The sequence below is a fragment of the Colius striatus genome, chromosome 3 (genome assembly GCF_028858725.1).
Source record: "Colius striatus isolate bColStr4 chromosome 3, bColStr4.1.hap1, whole genome shotgun sequence".
NCBI classification, from domain to species: Eukaryota; Metazoa; Chordata; class Aves; order Coliiformes; family Coliidae; genus Colius; species Colius striatus.
Window position 1 is genome coordinate 6694756 of NC_084761.1, and position 18572 is coordinate 6713327.

Genomic DNA, 18572 nt, shown 5'->3' on the forward strand with positions numbered 1-18572 from the left:
TATTCTGTGTGAAAAGCTGTCCTTCAGTGCTGTTTCACATGGATACTGGGGAAAGGAAGACAGTTTGTCTCAGATCGCACTTCTCAGAGAGAACAGAGCATGGACAGAGTTGGCCTTGGCCTGTCCCCATCACACTTGAGACCCTTGGGCTTCTGGGCTGTCACAGACAAGTTTTTCTATAGTACCTGTTTTATGGGTATTTATGGTTTTATGGGTATTTATGGGTATTCAGGTTTTACCATCGTGTTTCATCGTGCTTTTCTTCCATTAATCTGTGGAGCATCCAGGTAACTGTTTCTAAACCAAGTGTATAGAAAACACTGAAAAGAAAAGTGAAAAAAATTAATTGATTGCTTGGGTTCCAAATCTTTAAAAAACCCTCTTTTTGAAATCTAGTGAGTGACTTTCCAGTATTAGGAAAGAGAAACTGAGAAATGAAACTGAGGAATAAAACTGAAGAACCTTTTCTGTACACAGGAACCAATGGACCAAGACAGATTTTTTTCTAAACTCTTCTGAGTAGGATAAAAGACTGTAAAATATCAGGATTTCTGGCCACAGGAAAGAAGGGGTTTTTTGATTGTGTAATATCAGCCTTTTACCAAAATTAAGAAAGGGGAGCAGAGAATTGTTTCCATTTTAAGTCGTTCTGTCAGTGAGAGTGTGGAAGGTCTGAGCTGGACAGAAAATGTCAAGTTGCTGCCTCTTTGGAAATCTCTTTTCACAGAAATCTAGGGTCAAATTCTTGTCAAAGCTCTCTTGATATCATACCATCAAAGCCCTGCCAGAGTAATTGAGGGAGACCTGGCTCCTGCTATGCTCTGGACTATCTTATCTATGTGTAGTGTGGCCTTTTTTTAACCCATACCATGACAACACCTCACGTGCACCTCAGCGTGAGGAATAAGGTCCTTGAAGTCTGCTTTGAAGAAAAGTGTGTGTGTTGTAGTAGCAGGCAGAAGGCTGATTCCTTCTTTTTAATCCACACAAACCAAAACTGTTTCATCCAGCACAGCATGCTCTCAGAAAATGTGCTCGAGTTTAATCCAGTCTAATTTATGGCCTGTCAGCCACCAGCTCACTGCCTTTTCCAGCTGTGTGCTGAGCTTCTATTGCTACCCTTAAATCAGAGGAGGGACCATCTCCAGAAAACAGACTGTTGAGGCATCACACATTTTTCCTGATTTTCCATGCTGAACTGAGCCAGTGGTAAGACCCTTGTAGATAATTCAACATAACGTTGCATTTTACCGAAAGATGAGGATTTTCTGGTTTAGGAAAACAAATCCATCTCTTGGTGCAGATCATCAGTGTTCCTGCTCTTCTTCTCATAACAGTTTCTTCAAGGAAAATCTTTTAAAATGGACCTTTTAGTCTCTCCTGGAGATTACACTCTTGTAAGGGTCTTGCCTTCATCTGTAGATTTAATGGCTTAATAAGCATTAGACCCTCCTATTATACAGTAACAAATAGGAATACAATACTTTTATCAATATTTGGCACAATTAATTTTTTTTTATGTGAAACTAAATATTGATGCTGTCAAGTGACTGCAGCTAAGGGGCATAAATTACAAATACTCTTCTCCTCTGTGCCTTGCTCAAGTTTTGCATTCATATACAGTAACCATCTAATGTCTTTCTGTTCCTGTAAGCCATATGATTTGATTGCCAGATTACATGATTCTGTATTGTGCTTAGATGTCAGTGTTTTTATTGTTATTACCAATATTACCTTTTATTCTTACTGTAAATGGTAACAAAAAGTTAACTGCTTCCTCACACTATAAAAAGACTAAGTCCCATTTACAGAATGTCTCTAAAGCGAAAATATCTCTGGAAAAGAGATATGCTGAATAAATAATTCATCACATGATGGGTGAGGAGGAAAAAAGGTCTTTTGATGTATTTTGCTACTGAAAACAAAACTGGATTTTTTTAAAGGAAGTAACTGGCTATTTTAATGGGGATTAAAATCTGGGTTAAAGAAGAATGATTGCATGGGAGTCAGTTCTCTGTTCACTTTTACCCATTTTGCACTCTTGTAGCTAACAGAACTTGTGAAATTGAGGAGTCCATACCCTTGATTTTCCCGATTCTTTTTTCTTTGTTCCATCCTCCTGTTTTTCCATTAGCTTATTTCTTGGCTTATTTTCTAAATGAAATATCAACACACCCACCCACCCACCCAAAGAAACCCATAACATTTCAAGGATTTCAGACTGGCAGCAAAGCAAATTAGCTCATCAGCAATATAAACAGACAACAACTAAATTCTTAATGGCCTTGGAATTAAAGTCTCACAGATTAAAATTGTCTTTACTTGCAGTGCATTATGCTTCAGATTTCCACATAAGTATACACAATAAAAAGATATCCTGAAAGCATCGCTAAGAAAATCAGCACGTGTGTTTTCTTCTTTTCTCTCACGAAACCGGAAGATCTTCATCAGCTAAACAGTAAACATTATGTAATCTCTTCTTGCTAAGTAATGAAGAAATACCATGGAAGAGTATCTGGGATGGTTCCAACAGCCTGGGAGGAGGTGTGTGCAAATCGTACACTAGCATAACCCTGGGGGTGGGGGCAAACAGCAGAAACCCATCTGCAGGGCAACTTTATTCAGATGAAGTTGAGACACGGTAAAAAATCATTTCTGCTCAAACCAAACAATTGAATCGGATTTTAGACTAGTTTTTGCATACCAAGGAGTTCCTCCCGAATTGAATGCAAGTGAAATGAGAAACAGCTGGCCTGTAACTCTGGTGAGGCTCTTAACAAATGGCCACCAGTTGCAGAGGAGTGCTTGCCCAGAGCTGTCGGTGAACTGCCTCTTTTCCGCAAGCCACAGATCAGAGCTGCTGGAGCGGTGCCCGGGGGCACTGGTGGGATCAGGTAAACCGCCTGTAACTGCTGCTGTGTGCAAAGCGCACACCTGTGCCAAGTACCTGACTCCCCACATAAGCCAGTCTTGTTTTTAACGCAGGAAACGTGGCACCAGATGTGCCGGTTGCAGGAGGCGGCGTGTCGGGTTCTGGAGAAGAAGGTGTTTGTGCTCCCTCCGCCCTCCGCCGGGTGAGCGGTTTCTCGCTGAGGGCGCGGGGGTGTTGGGAGCAGCCCTGTGGGCTGCGGGGCGGGAACACCGCCGAGTTACTGCGAACGCCGCTCCTCGCCTGACAGCGAAGCAAAGCGGTGCAGCGCACGTGTCGGCAGCCGCGCACAAGCGAGCAGAGCCTGCGGCTCTCTGCCTGCGTTTGCCAGCGGCTCCCCTCAGGTGCCGGCACCAGGCCCCGCCGAGCGCGCGCCGGCCGGCGCCGTCTGCCGCCTGGGGCGGGGCGGCCCGCGCGCCGCTTCCCGCCCGTCCCTCCCTCCCCTCCCTCAGCGGCTGCGCGGCCCGCGCACCGGCCTCCCCGCGCGCTCCTCGGGCCGCCCCGGCGCCACAGCATGGCCGGGGACGCGCCGGGGCCGCCGGTGAAGGTGCTGGCCGCCCAGCTGCGGGCGGCGGTGCGGGGCGCCGGCGGGACGTGGGAGCTGAGCCGGGCGGAGGCGGGCCGGCCGCCGCTGCGCTTGTGGGCCGTGTGGATGCAGGGCACGGTGCTGGAGGTGGAGCGCGGCGGCGCCCGCGGAGGCTCGGCCCGGCTGCAGGACGGCAGCGGCCCCTTCACGGTTCTGGGGGTGGAGGAGGTGCCCAAAGGCCGGCCCTGCCTCAGCGCAGGTACCGGGGGGAGGGGCGCGTCCTTTGCAGTGCGGCGAGGAACTTCCCTCATCCAGTTTGTCTTAAAGTAATCAAGCAGATTCCCTCCCGGTGCCCGTCGTGCTTCTCCCCTCACGCCGCGGGAGTGGGGCAGGTAGACAGGCGTGAGGCACAGGCCGGGTACAGCACACCCGGGGATGGCGGGGGCAGTGGCGGCCGAGGGCATTGCCCCCTGGGCCATCCCACTGCGGCTTTGCTGGGCATCAGTACACGAGGCATGAGATGGCCACTAACATAACGGTGCTTCCTGTGCAGATAACGCTGGACGTCGCTGCTGTCTGAAGGCAGGAGACTTAAAGGCCTGCATGTCCGCTGGCTGCAGAGCCTTCATGGTTCTTGCATGTGTGTCAAGTTTGTGTCTGCAGGGCATGCTGGCTTTGTGCAGCTGCTCAGAGGGCAGCTTTCATATACACACACCATTGCTCAGAGAAGAGGCATCCTGAAAAAGCTATTGCACTCTTTGAAGGAGCAGTGTGTGCTGCAGCAGAGGAGTGTCTTTGTGGCTGTCAATATGAAGACTTATGCTGTCTGCCCCCATGAGTTCCCATAAGGATAGGACCTGTTTTAGTTCTCCACAGTTACAGGAAATGTTTGATCAAACTGAGGTGCTGCGGAGAAGAACTGAGTCTAGGAGCAAGGACATTATTTTTCCCATCTCTTCTCCTTACCAGTACTGTTAATTCAACTGGAGAACTTGCTGGACTGCAGCATTGCAGGAGCTGTGCTACAAATAGTCTCGTAGCTTGGTTTTTTTTCCAGTCTTCTGGATTGTCCTCCCTCCACCTAAGCAAATTCTCTAAGCAATCATAGCTCTTTTGAGTTTTCTTGCAGGTATTGTCAGCTTTAATTCAAACTCTTTAACTGCATGTTTTAAAATACTTTGCCTTCTGAATTAAAACCCAAAGGCTAACGAAATGTCATGCTTGCTTGTGTTTTTAGGGAAGTATGTAATGGTGATGGGTGTGGTGCGGTCCTGCAGTCCTGAGCCTGTTCTTCGAGCAATAAAGATGACGGATCTTTCTGAAAACCCCATGCATAAGAACATGTGGAGCCTTGAAGTGGAGGACTTACACAGAGTCATTCCCTAGATACTTCTGCCTAACATAACTGGAAATGTACATTTTATTGGTTTTTGCTTCTTGTTTTTCTTTGGGTGCAGAACATTGGGCCATTCAGTCTATTTGTGGTTTCAACCAACCACCAGTTACTCTTGGAGTAAAGCGAAGTGAGAAGTCAGACTCAGAGTTAAGTGGAGTGATCAGTACATATCCAATAATCATCACACTATTCATCCCTCTTGCAGTCTCTTTTTATACCCACAGCTTTAAAATACTTTGATGCTTTCTGAGTAACATGTCTATGCTGTTCAGAATACCTACATGTTTCTGTGGAAGATGTGTTGACACAGTCATTCCTGTAGTGGTGCATTCTTGGCAGCAAGGGCTGCACACAACTCCTGTTACCAGAGTGAACTCAGTATGTGGAATGAAGGCAAAATGTGTTTCAGTCCATTTAAATTGTGGTTTGGAAAGAACTTTGCCTGTGTTTTCTCTTTCAGTGATAACCATGTCAGTAAACTCTGTGTAAGACAGCTATCTCTTTCTACCTGTAAGCAGAGTCTTGCACTAAGGACCTCTCTGGTTTCTGTATTTCTGAGATACTGGAAGTGGTGCAGTAATGACCCCTGTGTTCCAGTGAAGTGAAATCAACTGAAAAGATGCAATGCAAGATTACTTGGAATAGATTCCCCAGATTCCAAATGCAGTTACCACCTCATGAAAAAAACTTGCTGTGCCTAAGTGCATTTTTCTCTTTGGAGGTTTCCCTTCTTGTTCCAATGTATGCTATTTTTAGTTGTTTAAACCATTCTTAAGTATCTTTCTTTTCTCCTCCTATGGAAAAAAACCCCATGAAATGAAATCAAAAAGCCTTAAAGCAGAATTGTTACTCTTCTTTATTTCGCCTCTTGTCTAGAGAGAATTTGCATCTTAAAGCATTTCATTGTCCATGTGGTGTGGCTTTGTAGGTTGGGACTGTATGGTCCAGCACTAGGGTTAATTGGGAATGCACATAGGAAGGGAATATACACTCCAATTGTACAATTTAAGACACAAATCAGATGGTGATAAGCAAGTTCTGAAATGGTGGAATGTTTTCAAAGCACATGAAAGTTAAAGACAGTCTTCTATGGAGATGTTTAAAGGTGATCTTCCCAGACGACTGGATTTCAGAGTGCGAGTCCAGCCTTGGGTTTAGTATTCCAAACCAGACCACAAGAGAGGCAGTTGTATAATGGAAGTCCTGTGCTCTGGGACCCTGCTGATGACAAAACACATGTAGACAGAGAATTTTGGCAATCTGGGTTTATTTATTTTTTTATGATGGAGAAAAAAAAACCCCTTGTGGCATGTACCAGCCTTTCAGAAATGATCCATGTGGTCAGCATATGGGCTGGCAACTGCTTTTGTCTGGTGATAGATACTTTTTCCATCTGAGTGCTTCTTACTCCATGAACCTGAAGCCTGTTCCAAATGAGTTCACCTCGCCATGCTTTCTAAATAGGCAGTAAACCCCAGGAAATGGCAAGCTGAAAGGTCTGCTGTGACCTTCCCTAGTGTCAGCAGGTTTGTTGCAGGTTCAAATATGGCTTGTAGCTCCTCTCAGACGTGGCCACTGCAAAGTGCACCCGTGAGCTATCAGGAATGAAACTCGTGTTAGACATCTGGCAGTGATGTGTATTCACTGAACGCATCTGAATCTCAGCAGCTGCATCTGTATAGGATTGGGCTGGATTTACATAGGGCAGGATTGGATTTGCGGAGGATTTCTTTGTGTCTCACCACCCTCTGCCATCCAGAGGCTCATAAGTCAAAACATCTGGGGTTTCTTTGCTCACTTGCTAAGAGTTGATTCCAAGCATAACAAGAACTAGATCTGCTCATTGCTTGATTTAGGGCACTTCTGGCTCTATACTGTATGCTCGACCTCACTGGCATGAACTGGTTCCAGCTCCCTGGTCAGTTTCACATACTTGCTCAGTGCAAAGCTCTAGATGTGGCTTGGCAGTCAGTGGGAAGGAGAGGTGCTAAGCTGAAGCAGTGCTTCAGAAAGGCCAGCGATTAGGTCAGACTGGAACTTTGAAAGGTTTGAAAGCCAAGACTGGATACTTCTATGAGAGTTCAGATTAAAAGGTACTTTCTGAAGAGAGCAAAGGCACTCTTGGCAAAGTTGAGTAATGAGCTTCTAAACAAAAGACCTCTAGTGATTGCTTGGATTTAGGGTTCAGCTGTGCTTTATCTGGTGAGTGGTTGCTGCTGCTGGTGGCTGCTGTACCCCCTCAGTGTACCTTGGCTGAGGTGCCCCCTCTCTGGACTCGCACAGTTTGGCACTGTGGGGCATTACTGGGTAGTGGGAATTGGCCCTTTTCTGCATCTTTACTGTAGAACTTGAAACACCAGTTGAATCTGGCTTCGTCTGGGATGTTTGTTGCTGTTGTACAGCAGGGCAGGTAACTGAGAAGTTACAGGGTGAGGAGCTTCTCCAGCCCCATCTTGTGGGGATCTTGCTCTAAGAGCGCTTGGTACTTGTCCTTGAAGAGCGGGAGAATGGCCATGGATGGCAGGAAGGCTCCTGTGCACTCCACGTTAGCAGCTGGAGCAAATCTGGATTTCTCTGATTTATCAGCACATACTAGTAGCTGGGGAGCTCAACAGTCAGAATTGTGAGGCTCTCTGTATTTCACACTTTCTCAGCCTGTGACATGCTCAAAACCTCAACTTTGCCACTGAGTTTTGGGGTGCAAGAATTTGTGTGGTGTGCGTAAATGGCTATGAACTCCCTCAGTGGGGGGAGCTTGGATGTGACCTTTATAAAGGACACGTTGAAGGTGAGGTGCCAGTGCGTGGAAGACTGACTTCACCTCTGTGTGTCACCATTCAGGTGACTTCAGTCAAGGTGTTCTAAAATGTACTGTATTATCAGGACTTGTATACTAAAAGTTTACTCCTGATAGAGCTAAGATAGAGCAGAGAAAAACACCAGTTTTGAAATACTGGAACTGAAGTATCCACCAGAGAAAGTGTGTCAGATCCTGCCAAGGGGAGCCTTTCTGGAGGATCATGTCCGTGAGGAATCACGGTTGGTTGGAGAGAGGCTTTTTGTGCTGAGTCATCACCTTGGCTCTGCTGGGCCACCACTCTCCATTGTGAGGACTGAGATGTTCCTCCCCACCTCATCCTCTGTCTCGTGCCTGGCAAGTGACCTGTGTGTGACATGGACTGCCTGAGTGTACCTGGCATTGCTCCTGTGGGGTGGGGAGGGTGGGGATATATTTCCATTGCTTAGTTCCTGCAGTGAGACATCACACAGAGGTCATTTGGATGGGTGGTTTCTTCAGTTCATTAAAGGTATTACAGCACTTAAGAACCTCTTGAGCTGTGCCCAACTGTTGCATGTTTGTTGCTAGTTGTCATACAAACAGGTGTGAAGGAGCTTACCTTCCACTGATATGGGGAGCCTGTCTTGTGCACAGGAAGGGCACAGCTGCCCCTGCAAACACTGGAGACCTGCCTCTGTGCACAAAAGTTGCCAGTGCTGAAAGAACAGGGTACTGAGACTGAAGTGGGGCTTGGTTTTGTTTGGGGTTGGAGTTTTTTCCCTTGTGCCCTCAGGTCATCGCTGTGTCAGCGCCATTGGTTTAAACGGTGCTTTGTGCAGCCTCCACTCCTGGTGCAGTAGCGGCAGTCAGTGCCCTGGGCCCGCGGGGACCCCCCTGGGCCAGCCCGAGCTCTGGGCAGGCTGTCGGCGCCAAGCACAAACCTGCATGTGGGCACAGTGCAGGCACATCAGCGTGCTGAGCACAAGGGTGTAGTGAGAAGTGTTTATAGGTGTTTACTTGGCTTCTTTATCACCTGTGACATGTCATCCACAGCTTCTGGGAGACCCAGTATCTGCATCCTTCCCTGGGCTGCCATCTACAGTTGACATGCTGACATTTTACTTTGTTCTTGCAACTGTCCCCTCAGTGCTTTTGCAAAGGTGTTGGTAGTGCATGAAGTGAGTGGGGAGAAGATTATGCATCTTTAAATCAGCAACTGTTAGAAATATTCTTTCACTTTCAGAACTATTTAATACAATTTTGTTTCATTATAAAACATCCCTGTAAGTAAGCAGGTACAAATTACACAGGAACATCTGATTTGTAGAGACAGGGAACTTCTGGAGAGTCCAGCACAGGGCTACCAAGATGATCAGGGGACTGGAGTATCCTTATGAGGAAAGGCTGTGGGAACTGGGACTGTTTAGCCAGGACAAGACTAAAGGGGAACCTCGTTAACACACGTACTTAAAGGGTGGATGTCACAAGAGGATGAGGTGGTACTTTTTTCTGTGGTCTCAAGTGACAGGACAAGGGGTAATGAACATAAGCTGGAACACAAAAAAGTTCCACTTAAACATAAGGAAAAACTAGTGCTGAGGTGAGGGAGCCCTGGCACAGGCTGCCCAGAGAGGTTGTAGAGTCTTCTCTGGAGGCTTCCACACCCACCTGGACATGTTCCTGTGTGACCTGATTGAGGTGAACCTGCTTTAGCAGGCAGTAGGACTAGATGAGTTATGGAGGTCCCTTCCACCCCCCCACCCCCCCCAATTCTATAATTCTATTATTTCTACTATGATTTATGTTGCAGCATCTCATGGGTGTAGGAATCCTAACAACTATAGGATTTTTTTCCTGACTAGTGTAAAACCCCGTGAAGTGTTCAGAACATGAGCATGGACTGAAGCTGCTCTTTATGTCCCTGTGAAGGAGATGTGCCAGCTAAACCCATCCAATTCCAACACTGCTTTATTCTTATGAATAATCAGGACAAATGTACTGCAACAGAAAACCAAGGAAGTCAAATGTTTATTATCATTATTTTGTTGTTCACAACACTGTTATTTCAATGTTGGCACATTATGTAAAGACAATGGAAGGATTTTGCAGTGGTACCTTTTAGTAAGGAGTAATTGCATTGCTGGTACTGTGTGGAGAAATGTAATGCATTATTTTCATCAATATCCCTACAAAATAGAAAGTAACTCAACAGCGTCTGTGTCAGTCACCTTTTCTCAAGGTGAAACTGATTTCTGAGAAGGGGGTTCTAAAGACACAAAGGGCAGATGTGAACCTGGTGAAGAGACACCAAGGAGGCAGTTTCTGGTTTAACAGTGTACACAGTAGGGAAAAAAACCCAGCATACAACTGAGAGAAGGATTAAATGCTTTTGATTGTTTAACCATCTTGTGTGTTGGGGCACTTCCCTGGAAAAAAAAAAAAAAGGTCACTTTCTCCAGAATTTACTGAACAGCTGAGTTCCAGTTCTGGGGAAAAAGAAGCTGTCAGCATCCCTGCCCAGGTTCAAAGCTGACAGGCTGCTTCCATAAAGGAGAGCTGGAAAAGACCTTTTGTCATAGAATCATAGAATGGGTAGGGTTTGGAAGGGACCTTTAGAGATCATCCAGTCCAACTCCCCTGCCAAAGCAGGTCCAGCGAGATCAGGTCGCACAGGAACGCATCCAGGTGGGTTTTGAAGACCTCCAGAGAAGGAGACTCTGCACCCTCCCTGGGCAGCCTGTGCCAGGGCTCCCTCGCCTCATGTAATCTTTTACATGTATTCTTGCTCTGGTCCAAGGCTTGTAAAGAGGCAGTTTTGCCACTGAATGGGAGAATCTTTCCACTTTCTTCTGGTTGAAGATAGTTTCTCATTACAGTACTGAAATCTTTCCTCTTACCCTCAAGTGTTTCAGAGTGAAAAGCTTTCCTTTTAGACTATATATCCTTAGTTATACTTGTAGTCCTGATGCTAATTCATTCACACTTTCACTCTTCTCCCCACTATTGCTTGTAGCTTGTCTACCTAAAAGAGTTGGTTTATTCTGGGTGCTGAAAGGATTCCTCCATCTTCAGGATTGGACTCTCCTGTTCAGAACTGGGCCAAGCTGAAATGAAGAAGAGATGAAATCAGTTCAGTGATTAGTAAGTACTTAAAGGATAGAAAGTAACAAGAAACATGTAATAGAAGCTGTTGTGCTGAATTACAACAAATCCATTATGGGAAAAACAGCATCAAATAGATTAATGATATGATCAAAAAGCTGCAGGATACTTTAGATGCAGTTTCATCTGAGATACACTAAACTGAAGATGGAAGTCTCCTCATGTTTGACAAATTCACATTTAGGAGGGAAAGAGCAGCACTATTAACTAACTGAAGTTCATGGGCTCTGACTAGTTCATCCACTCAAGGGGAAGGTTCTTGACAAGAGTGAATTTCCAGAGGTGGGCAGAGGCTGCCATTGCTGTGACATGGCCTCTTTTGTTCCCATGCCCACACATGGCTGTCATTTAGATGGAGGACTGCCCTGGCCATTGCAACCTCTTTCACAATGTCAACCCTTGTTCTCCCTTACTGCAGTATAGTCTGTCACACTTCCTTCTCTTTAGTGTGTTTACATATTTGAAGATTTAACTCGTGTCTTTCCTCAGCCTTTCAATTTTTTCCCCCTCACAGAGACACTTTTCCCAACTGGTTCCCAATGTAACTAAAACATGGTGTCCAAAATGGGATACATAATCTGAATAGAGAAGAATTATTTCTTGTCTTAAATATGTTTATTCTTGTGTATATCCCCAGGATGCTCTGCTTGTTTCATGGCATGCTTTCACAGCACGTCACTGCTGTTAGCTGAGCTTGTCATCTACTCTAACTCATCTCTTTCCTCAGAAATGGGCTAGTGTAAGCTAGCACACTCCCTGGCTTCAGCCTCCTGGCTACTGAGTCATTCTAAAGCTGCTTCCAACTGATTATTCAGGCTTAGATTTAACAATCTTTGTCTCTAGATTTCAGGTGCACATGCTGAAGAGTTTAATCAGTGCTAAACCCATTTACTGCCTCCAAGGCAGCTCCCCAGAACATCACGGCCTCAGGCTGGGTGATCTGAACCCACACTGACAGTGTCTGCACGGGCAGAGCAGGTATGTGATCCACCTACATATATACTGAGTGCTCTTTTCCCAGGTTTTTATTTTATGGCTAACACAAGCATGTAAAATGACAGTTATTCGCTTCCTCAGTGAGTAAGGATTCAGCAAGTACTTGTAGTCACCAAACCACTCTTTTGAGGTAGTAGTTTACAAATGCAAATGACTAACATTTCATTGCATATATTAAAACCCACTTTGTTTTCTCATGACTAAGTCTTAGCAAAGCATGGAGCAAGATCTAGGGGTGTAGCCCTCAAACTATGCAAAAAAATATGCAGAAACATCGTGTCTTCTGTGTGATTCTGTCATTCACTTAAGAGTAAATGTTTCCATTTAGTTGTGTGAAAATATAATCACATCTGAAGCTATGACTTGGACAAGTGTGTCAGTAATTAGTATGATGATGATTTGTATGTGTGTTTAATGTTTGCATTTGATGAAAAGATAACAAACATACAGCAAATATCAGAGAAGCCTTTCTCCTTTTTTTTCCCCGCTTTAAGGAGTAACATAGTGCAGATGAATAAAAGTAGTAGTTTTAGGGATGTTCTGGGTCATCTCTCAAGACAGCAATAGGTGAACAGTCAATATTATTCAAGTGATATGAGTTATTATTGTTTACATATCATTGTTTATATAGCAAATTGTAGACAATAAATGTAATTGTTCAAAGAAGGTACTGTAAGCAGAATAGCCGGGGGGAAAATTTGATAGAAAACCTGGGTGAGATATGTAGTGCAACTTAGTGACTCTCCAGAACACAGAAAAGGCCCTGAAGGGTTGTGCAGGGAACAGCACCTGAGCAGGGCTGGAGAAGGGAAGGTGGCTGGGGACTGCACTGCAGTAGCAATAACGCAGCAATGCTGAAGAAAATAAATAAGAAGGCACTAAATGTTTTTACTAAGGAATATTTGGGGGCTGTGGGCTCCACGGGTGTTTTCTTTACACAAAACTTCTTCCTTTAAATTCTGCACTTGCCAAGTGCTACAGATTGAGTTGGCAGAACACAGGCCCCCAGTCTCCCTTAGAGCAGACACTGCCCTAATCTCATTTCTGCAGCAGCGTGGGCACCTTCACCAAAAAATGTGATGATCCACACGTAAGTAATTTGCACAATAACAACAGAAATGGGCAGGGACTGTAAGGCCAAAAATGTCAAGCCAGCAATGCTTCTCTTTTCTGGCTTTTCAGCTTTCCTTGCATTTTTAAACAGATTCCCAGAAGACAGCTATCCAGATGGTGGCTGCATTAAAATACAAGTATTGCTAACCTTGAAATTCTAGGATCAGCTGAAAGAAGACAGATACACTTCATTGAAAGAGCCTGAGAAGTATGAAAAAAGGTCACTGTGTCCATTTAATGTGTCTATGTAACATGTATTGCTGTTAATAGAAATCCAAATGCATTATTCAGACCAAAAAAATGACTGAAACAAAAATAGTGTCCCAGAAGTGGAACTCCTAGAGACAGCCACACTGATTTCTGCAAGCAGCCTTCTACATGGCAATTTGGGAGGACATCAGAAAGCCATTAGAAAGTAGGAATGCACTGGGTTATGGTGTGCTTCTGAGTGACCAGCAAAATGGGTGAGAGACATAAGGAACAAGAGGAGTAATTCCAGGAATAGGATCATTTTTGCTCATGCCCATGGTCAGACTTGTGTATAACAGACGTGTAAGTACTGGAGCAATGCAGTCAGAATATTCCAGATGAAAAGAAACACCATTTACCACTGAGGAGGAATTTCCACAGGCACGAAATTTCGGTTGCAGAAATGAACAAAAGCTGCTGCTAAACTGCAGGCAGCCTTCAGCCCCTGGGCCTGGCAGCTGTCCTGGGCACACATGCTGTAAAAAGGGTCAGGATCCACCTGGAACACAAAGGAGAGCAGTGGAGGGGTCTGCAGGTTGTTCTGATTATTACTCAAGTTACCTGCAACTAAACTTCTGCATCCTTTCAACAATTCTGCATTGTCCTTTGAAGTAGGACATTAGGCTGTTGGGACAGGGTGCTTGCACTTATACTTACAACTTTGAAGCAGTTCCTAAGAACTGAATGTGATTCTGCAAAAAACAGTTTGCAGACTTTTTGCCTGGCTGTGACTGGACACGGCTTCGCTTTCTGCTGAACGAGACTGCACGTGCTCACCTGTGTTGGGAAAACACAATGGCTCCAGTTGGGATTTGTTGTTTGGGTTTGTTGCTTTGTTTTTTTTAAACATGAGTGCAGTGTGAATTTCCAGGTTTGAAGGGAGATGCAGTACACTGCTCTGATTAACATGTATTGTTCAGTAATACTGAGAAGTACTTTGCACTCTTCATAAACAGAAATGTGTGTCTCAGCTATTACAGGTTACAGACATTGTTTCCTTTTTCTATTGATTTTGTGATTCACTGAAGGATTTTGATGTGTGCTGCTGACATGGGAAGTAGTTGGCTAATTGTCTTTTTTGTATGTGACAGGTAAGAGTTGTGCTTCTACTAGATCCTTCTGTTGGGAGAAAAAAAATCTTCATATCCTTGCTGTGTTATTCATAACTAATAACCAACAAGGCTTTAAAAAACTCAACCTGGAGGTGCCTACAATTTTTTGAACAACAAAATGGGAAAGAATGTTGGTTGTCCATGGTTCAGGTAAGGTCCCTTAGCACACCAGGCAAAAACCGATGATGCCATCTACTAACGCAGCCTAGTAATGAGCAGTATTTGCTAAAGTTCCTTAGGATTTGGTTTGACTCAACACTGCTTTTAGTATTCTGTATCAGAACAGAACTTACTGGTTTGAAATCAGTAATTTCCTGGTAAATCTTTGAGTTTAGTTGTTCTTTAAGCAAGTGTAAACTCCTAAGTTATTTTAATTACTAAGAAAATTAATTGCTAGTTTAATCTCTTGGATCCTGCAGAAGTCCAGTTTCCTTGTGAACCTCTTCTTTTTGTACAGCAGCTGATCTGGGAACAGTAGAAAGTGGTGGGCAGTATCTGCATTTCACAAAGGCTCAGCAAAAGGCTCCTGGGAGCCAGTTGCCAGTCTGAGCATGTAGTTTGATGGAGGTAACTCTAGCAGAGCAGAGTGACTGACTGCTTTCATTTCAGGCCAGATTGAACCTGACTGGGGTCTTGTTTTCTGTATCATGTATAGTTATGCTCATGCTTCTGGTCAGGAAAGATTTTACAGTTCCATTTTATGAGCACAGCTGAATCCTGTACCTGTTTGAATGGGGCACTTCCCGCGTCATCCCCTCCTCCCACTTCAGGAAGGTTTACAAGAGTTTCCAGGAACCTCGGACTTGGCAGCAGATGAGGTGCTGAGGGATATTGTTTAGTTTAGTGATGGACCTGGCAGTGTGAGGTTAGTGGTTGGACTCAGTGATCTTCAAGTTCTTTTCTAACTGTAATGATTCTGTGATACTGCAAAGGTGCCATGGCCTACAATGGAATGAACTGATCAATAGTGCAGGGGCGGCCCTCGCCATCAGCCATCATACCCCTTAAAGCAGGACATACCCAACTTCCCAGCTTGTGTATATATATATAGCTTTTAACTGATTATTATTTTTAGCTCAATGTCTCTGGGTAGTTTTGCATAAGAAGGTTGCATTTTAATGACTATAATAGAAGTTACTATTTGTGGCAATTAAGGAAACGATACCTACAGTTATGTCACAATCCCACCCCATTATTAATGGAAACACAGGCTGCAAACTCATGATATATCTTTATCTGACAAGGTACTTGAAGCAATCATCATTTTTAGAGTGAAGTACTGACAAAGCTGAAAATAGGATTTCTGTGCCTGGAACTCAGATATCTGCTGGTGAGAGACAGTTAAGGGAAGAGTTGCAAAATCTGACTACTAAGAAGATGCTGGTTTCCTTTTTTGTAATAGACTCTGAAAATTAGGCTTGAAGGGAGTAAGAGGATCCTGTTTTGCCTTACTACTTTGGCCAAAAATGCTCATATTTTATCTACAAGGAATTCTTGTATGGCTTGTAGCAAATATGTGCAACCTTCTCCCTGGTTAAATATAGGAAAACAAACATACAGGATGCTGCTGTTTTCATCTCTAACTTTAGTTCAGCTAAGCCCAAGCAGGATGTGAGATGTTGCCTTTTGTGCTCCAGCACAGCTCTGCACAGAAAGAAGCCCTTCGGCTTGTTACCTCCCAGCTCTGTGTGAACTCCCGCAGGTTGTCAGTGAAGGAACGATTGGGAAGTAGCCATTCATTTCCAGCTTCGTTATCATTGGTACCAAAAAGCCCAGCTGAAATACCTGGAATTAAATTGCAATGGAGTAAAAAAGTAGTTGTCATGAGTAGATACAGGAAAATGTTAGCAGCTGTCTCTCAGTATTCTGTACAACAGAGCTCAGCTTTAATGCAGAGAAGGGGAGGTATGCCCAGGCATCCAGTATGTTTTTGTCAGACTCTGTTGCCATCTCATTTGTTAGCTGTCCATTTGCTTCTCCTGACAGATCAAGGCATTTCTCTGCTGATCTCAGGGGGCTAGTGTGGGGTACATGAATAAGAATTTATTCCAAGTATACCAGACCCCCTGGAAGATTTTAGGCCTCTCTCTTTCATGTTCTTGCAGGCTTGACAAGATGAGTCTGCTATGGAGCAGTGATTCTCAAAGGGTGTTTGGGGTTGGGCTGAGGGCATCACATCTGCCCTGCTTCCATCTGCTTTACTGCAGTGGAACAGTAACCCAGGTAAAGCTTCCTGTTCTGACTGGGATGGGACAGACTCACTGGCAGCAAAAAGGAACGCCATAGGCCACTTCCAGGAGGTGTGAACATGTAGAGGGGGAGAAGCTAGTGAAAGACACCCACATGTTGGTATTACAGGGCATAATTCAGAGACAGCAGGTGCCAGGAGCTGTATGATGGATACTCACCGTGGTGCCAGCCAGCCAGTGTGATGGTACAGAGATCATACTGAAAGTCACAAGAGACAGAAACTCCTTTCTGATTAGACACTTCTATTTTGTTGGTTTCTCTCCTTGAATTAGTGGTATTCTTTTCAAGGGACTGATCCAGTACTTGGCAGTTCTCTTCCACAACAGAAAAGTTATACATCTTGGATATCTGCTGAAACATCAAAATGAGATTGCAAATCTGTCACAACAAAAGTGTAATGACAAGCAAGCTCAGTCTGGGTTTGCACGTGGGATGGAGACAGCTTTGCTCAGCCCAGAGTTAGGGAATAAGAACAGGGCTGTGTTAAACTTCTGAAAGAGCAGGGGAGCACAAAGTCTTCCCTGCAGATGGGCTCAGTCTATTCTCCAGACCTCTCTGACTGCCATTCTCTTACAGCATGTTCATTAAGCCTCTTATTTTAAGTACCCAGAGAGCAAAGAGGCAGCCCTTGAGTTAAAACTGTTATTGTTTTGGGGACCTGACTAAAAAGTGTTTACTTTCTAGCACTTGTATCTAAAAGCTGTTCTGATGTATGTTTTGAGCATTCATATTTTGAAGACTTTCTGGTGGTGGTGGTGGTTGGTTGGTTGAAGATAGTTTCTGGTCTGGAAAGGCAGAATGTTTGACTTTCCCCTCCTACCTTCAGTCTAGGGTAGATACTGATCATGGTCTTGTTCATCTCCACGTACAGGGATCTTGATTTACTCGTTTCCTCGTTTAGTATTACAGTGAAAGTATTGTGAGCAAAATCCTTGGCAAGAAGCACACTGCACTTTGATGCCAAATCATACATTTTTCCATCAAAAGTCATCAGATGCTTGCTCCCCATCAACATAGCATGATCTAGAGAGTGATATTTCAGGACAAACAGCAGTGAGTTTTCCACAGAGCACTAAGTGCTGTGCTACTGCTTGCACACCACAACACAAACAGCTTCTGGCTGGCATACCCTTCAAACAATTTCTCTAGCTATCACCTCATTTTAATTAGTTACAAGTTGCTCTGCAAGAAACATTTACCCAGAAAGGAAACTGATCTAACAATTTCTTTTTCATTATCAACCCACCTGAGTGTCCTAAAACTTTGAGAAACGTGGATTAGGGTTCAAAGCTCATCTTGATTTTTTCATTGTGCTACTTGATAGTCATATTTTTAAGACCCAAACCCCTCCCCCATCCCCATTATATATTCCTGTGCATAAAATAGCAAGAATATTGACTGTCTCAAAAACCCACCCTGCCAAACCAGAGCATCAAACAGCCACGGTCCAGGAAGCGCTCCTGCTACACCACTCAGACTGTGTAGACAGTAGCACCTACGGTCAGTGCACTCCCCTGTGTCTGCCTACGGGGAAGAAGCCATTACAAATGGCTCTTTCTGAAAAAGCCATTCTCTAGAAGGGATAGTTGAGTCAGTTAATGCTATCTTTTAGCATTTAGCAATGCTTTTTTCAGGTAATGATCTCTCTGAAGCTTTGGTAGGGCTGAGGGTTTTTCATCCTAGAGTCAGCAGAAGTGATGTCACTGGTTTCAAGTACGGACAAAGCCTCTGTGGCAAGACCCAGGGCCAGCAGGTACAAGTGGCACTGAACAATAGTATCAGCTCACAAGAACCTATAGGTAAGACAGATAAATGTCACTCTTGACAATTCCTACTGTTGGGACTAGAGTGGCAAATTTTGCATCCATGTTAAGTAGAGGAGTGTGAACTACATCACCTTTACCCAAAGTGTTGACAACATGCATTCAGTTATTGGTTTACAAGAAAGTTCAGAGGAAAATTGGCTATCTCTATGCAGACTATTCCAAATATGATTTATAAAGTTTAGAACTAACTGGAAACAGTCCCAGTTCCAAACCAAAGCAGCACTTTCAAAGGGC

General features: G+C 44.4%; 2 protein-coding genes across 4 annotated transcripts in view; one reads left to right on the forward strand and one right to left on the reverse strand.

Moving 5' to 3' along the window:
• The window catches only part of RMI2 (RecQ mediated genome instability 2), a 34665-nt gene extending 28977 nt beyond the window's left edge, over positions 1 to 5688 (forward strand). The window contains exons 4-5 of one of the 3 annotated variants that reach the window (XM_061992510.1): positions 2986 to 3074; positions 4693 to 5688. In XM_061992510.1, coding sequence (XP_061848494.1) covers positions 2986 to 3074; positions 4693 to 4841 — 238 coding nt within the window. In that variant the 3' untranslated portion in view covers positions 4842 to 5688. Of the gene's footprint in view, positions 1 to 2985; positions 3075 to 3436; positions 3715 to 4692 lie in introns of those variants that run through there. The other 2 variants (XM_061992513.1, XM_061992514.1) reach the window with 2 other exon arrangements.
• Positions 5689 to 10688: 5000 nt separating this feature from the next.
• Positions 10689 to 18572, reverse strand: part of LOC133625092 (uncharacterized) — a 96338-nt gene continuing 88454 nt past the window's right edge. Inside the window, exons 65-70 of the mRNA XM_061991971.1 lie at positions 17333 to 17535; positions 16671 to 16860; positions 15938 to 16047; positions 13808 to 13927; positions 13510 to 13649; positions 10689 to 10734 (exon numbers count right to left, since the gene is read on the reverse strand). Coding sequence (XP_061847955.1) covers positions 10719 to 10734; positions 13510 to 13649; positions 13808 to 13927; positions 15938 to 16047; positions 16671 to 16860; positions 17333 to 17535 — 779 coding nt within the window. The 3' untranslated portion in view covers positions 10689 to 10718. The remainder of the gene's footprint in view (positions 10735 to 13509; positions 13650 to 13807; positions 13928 to 15937; positions 16048 to 16670; positions 16861 to 17332; positions 17536 to 18572) is intronic.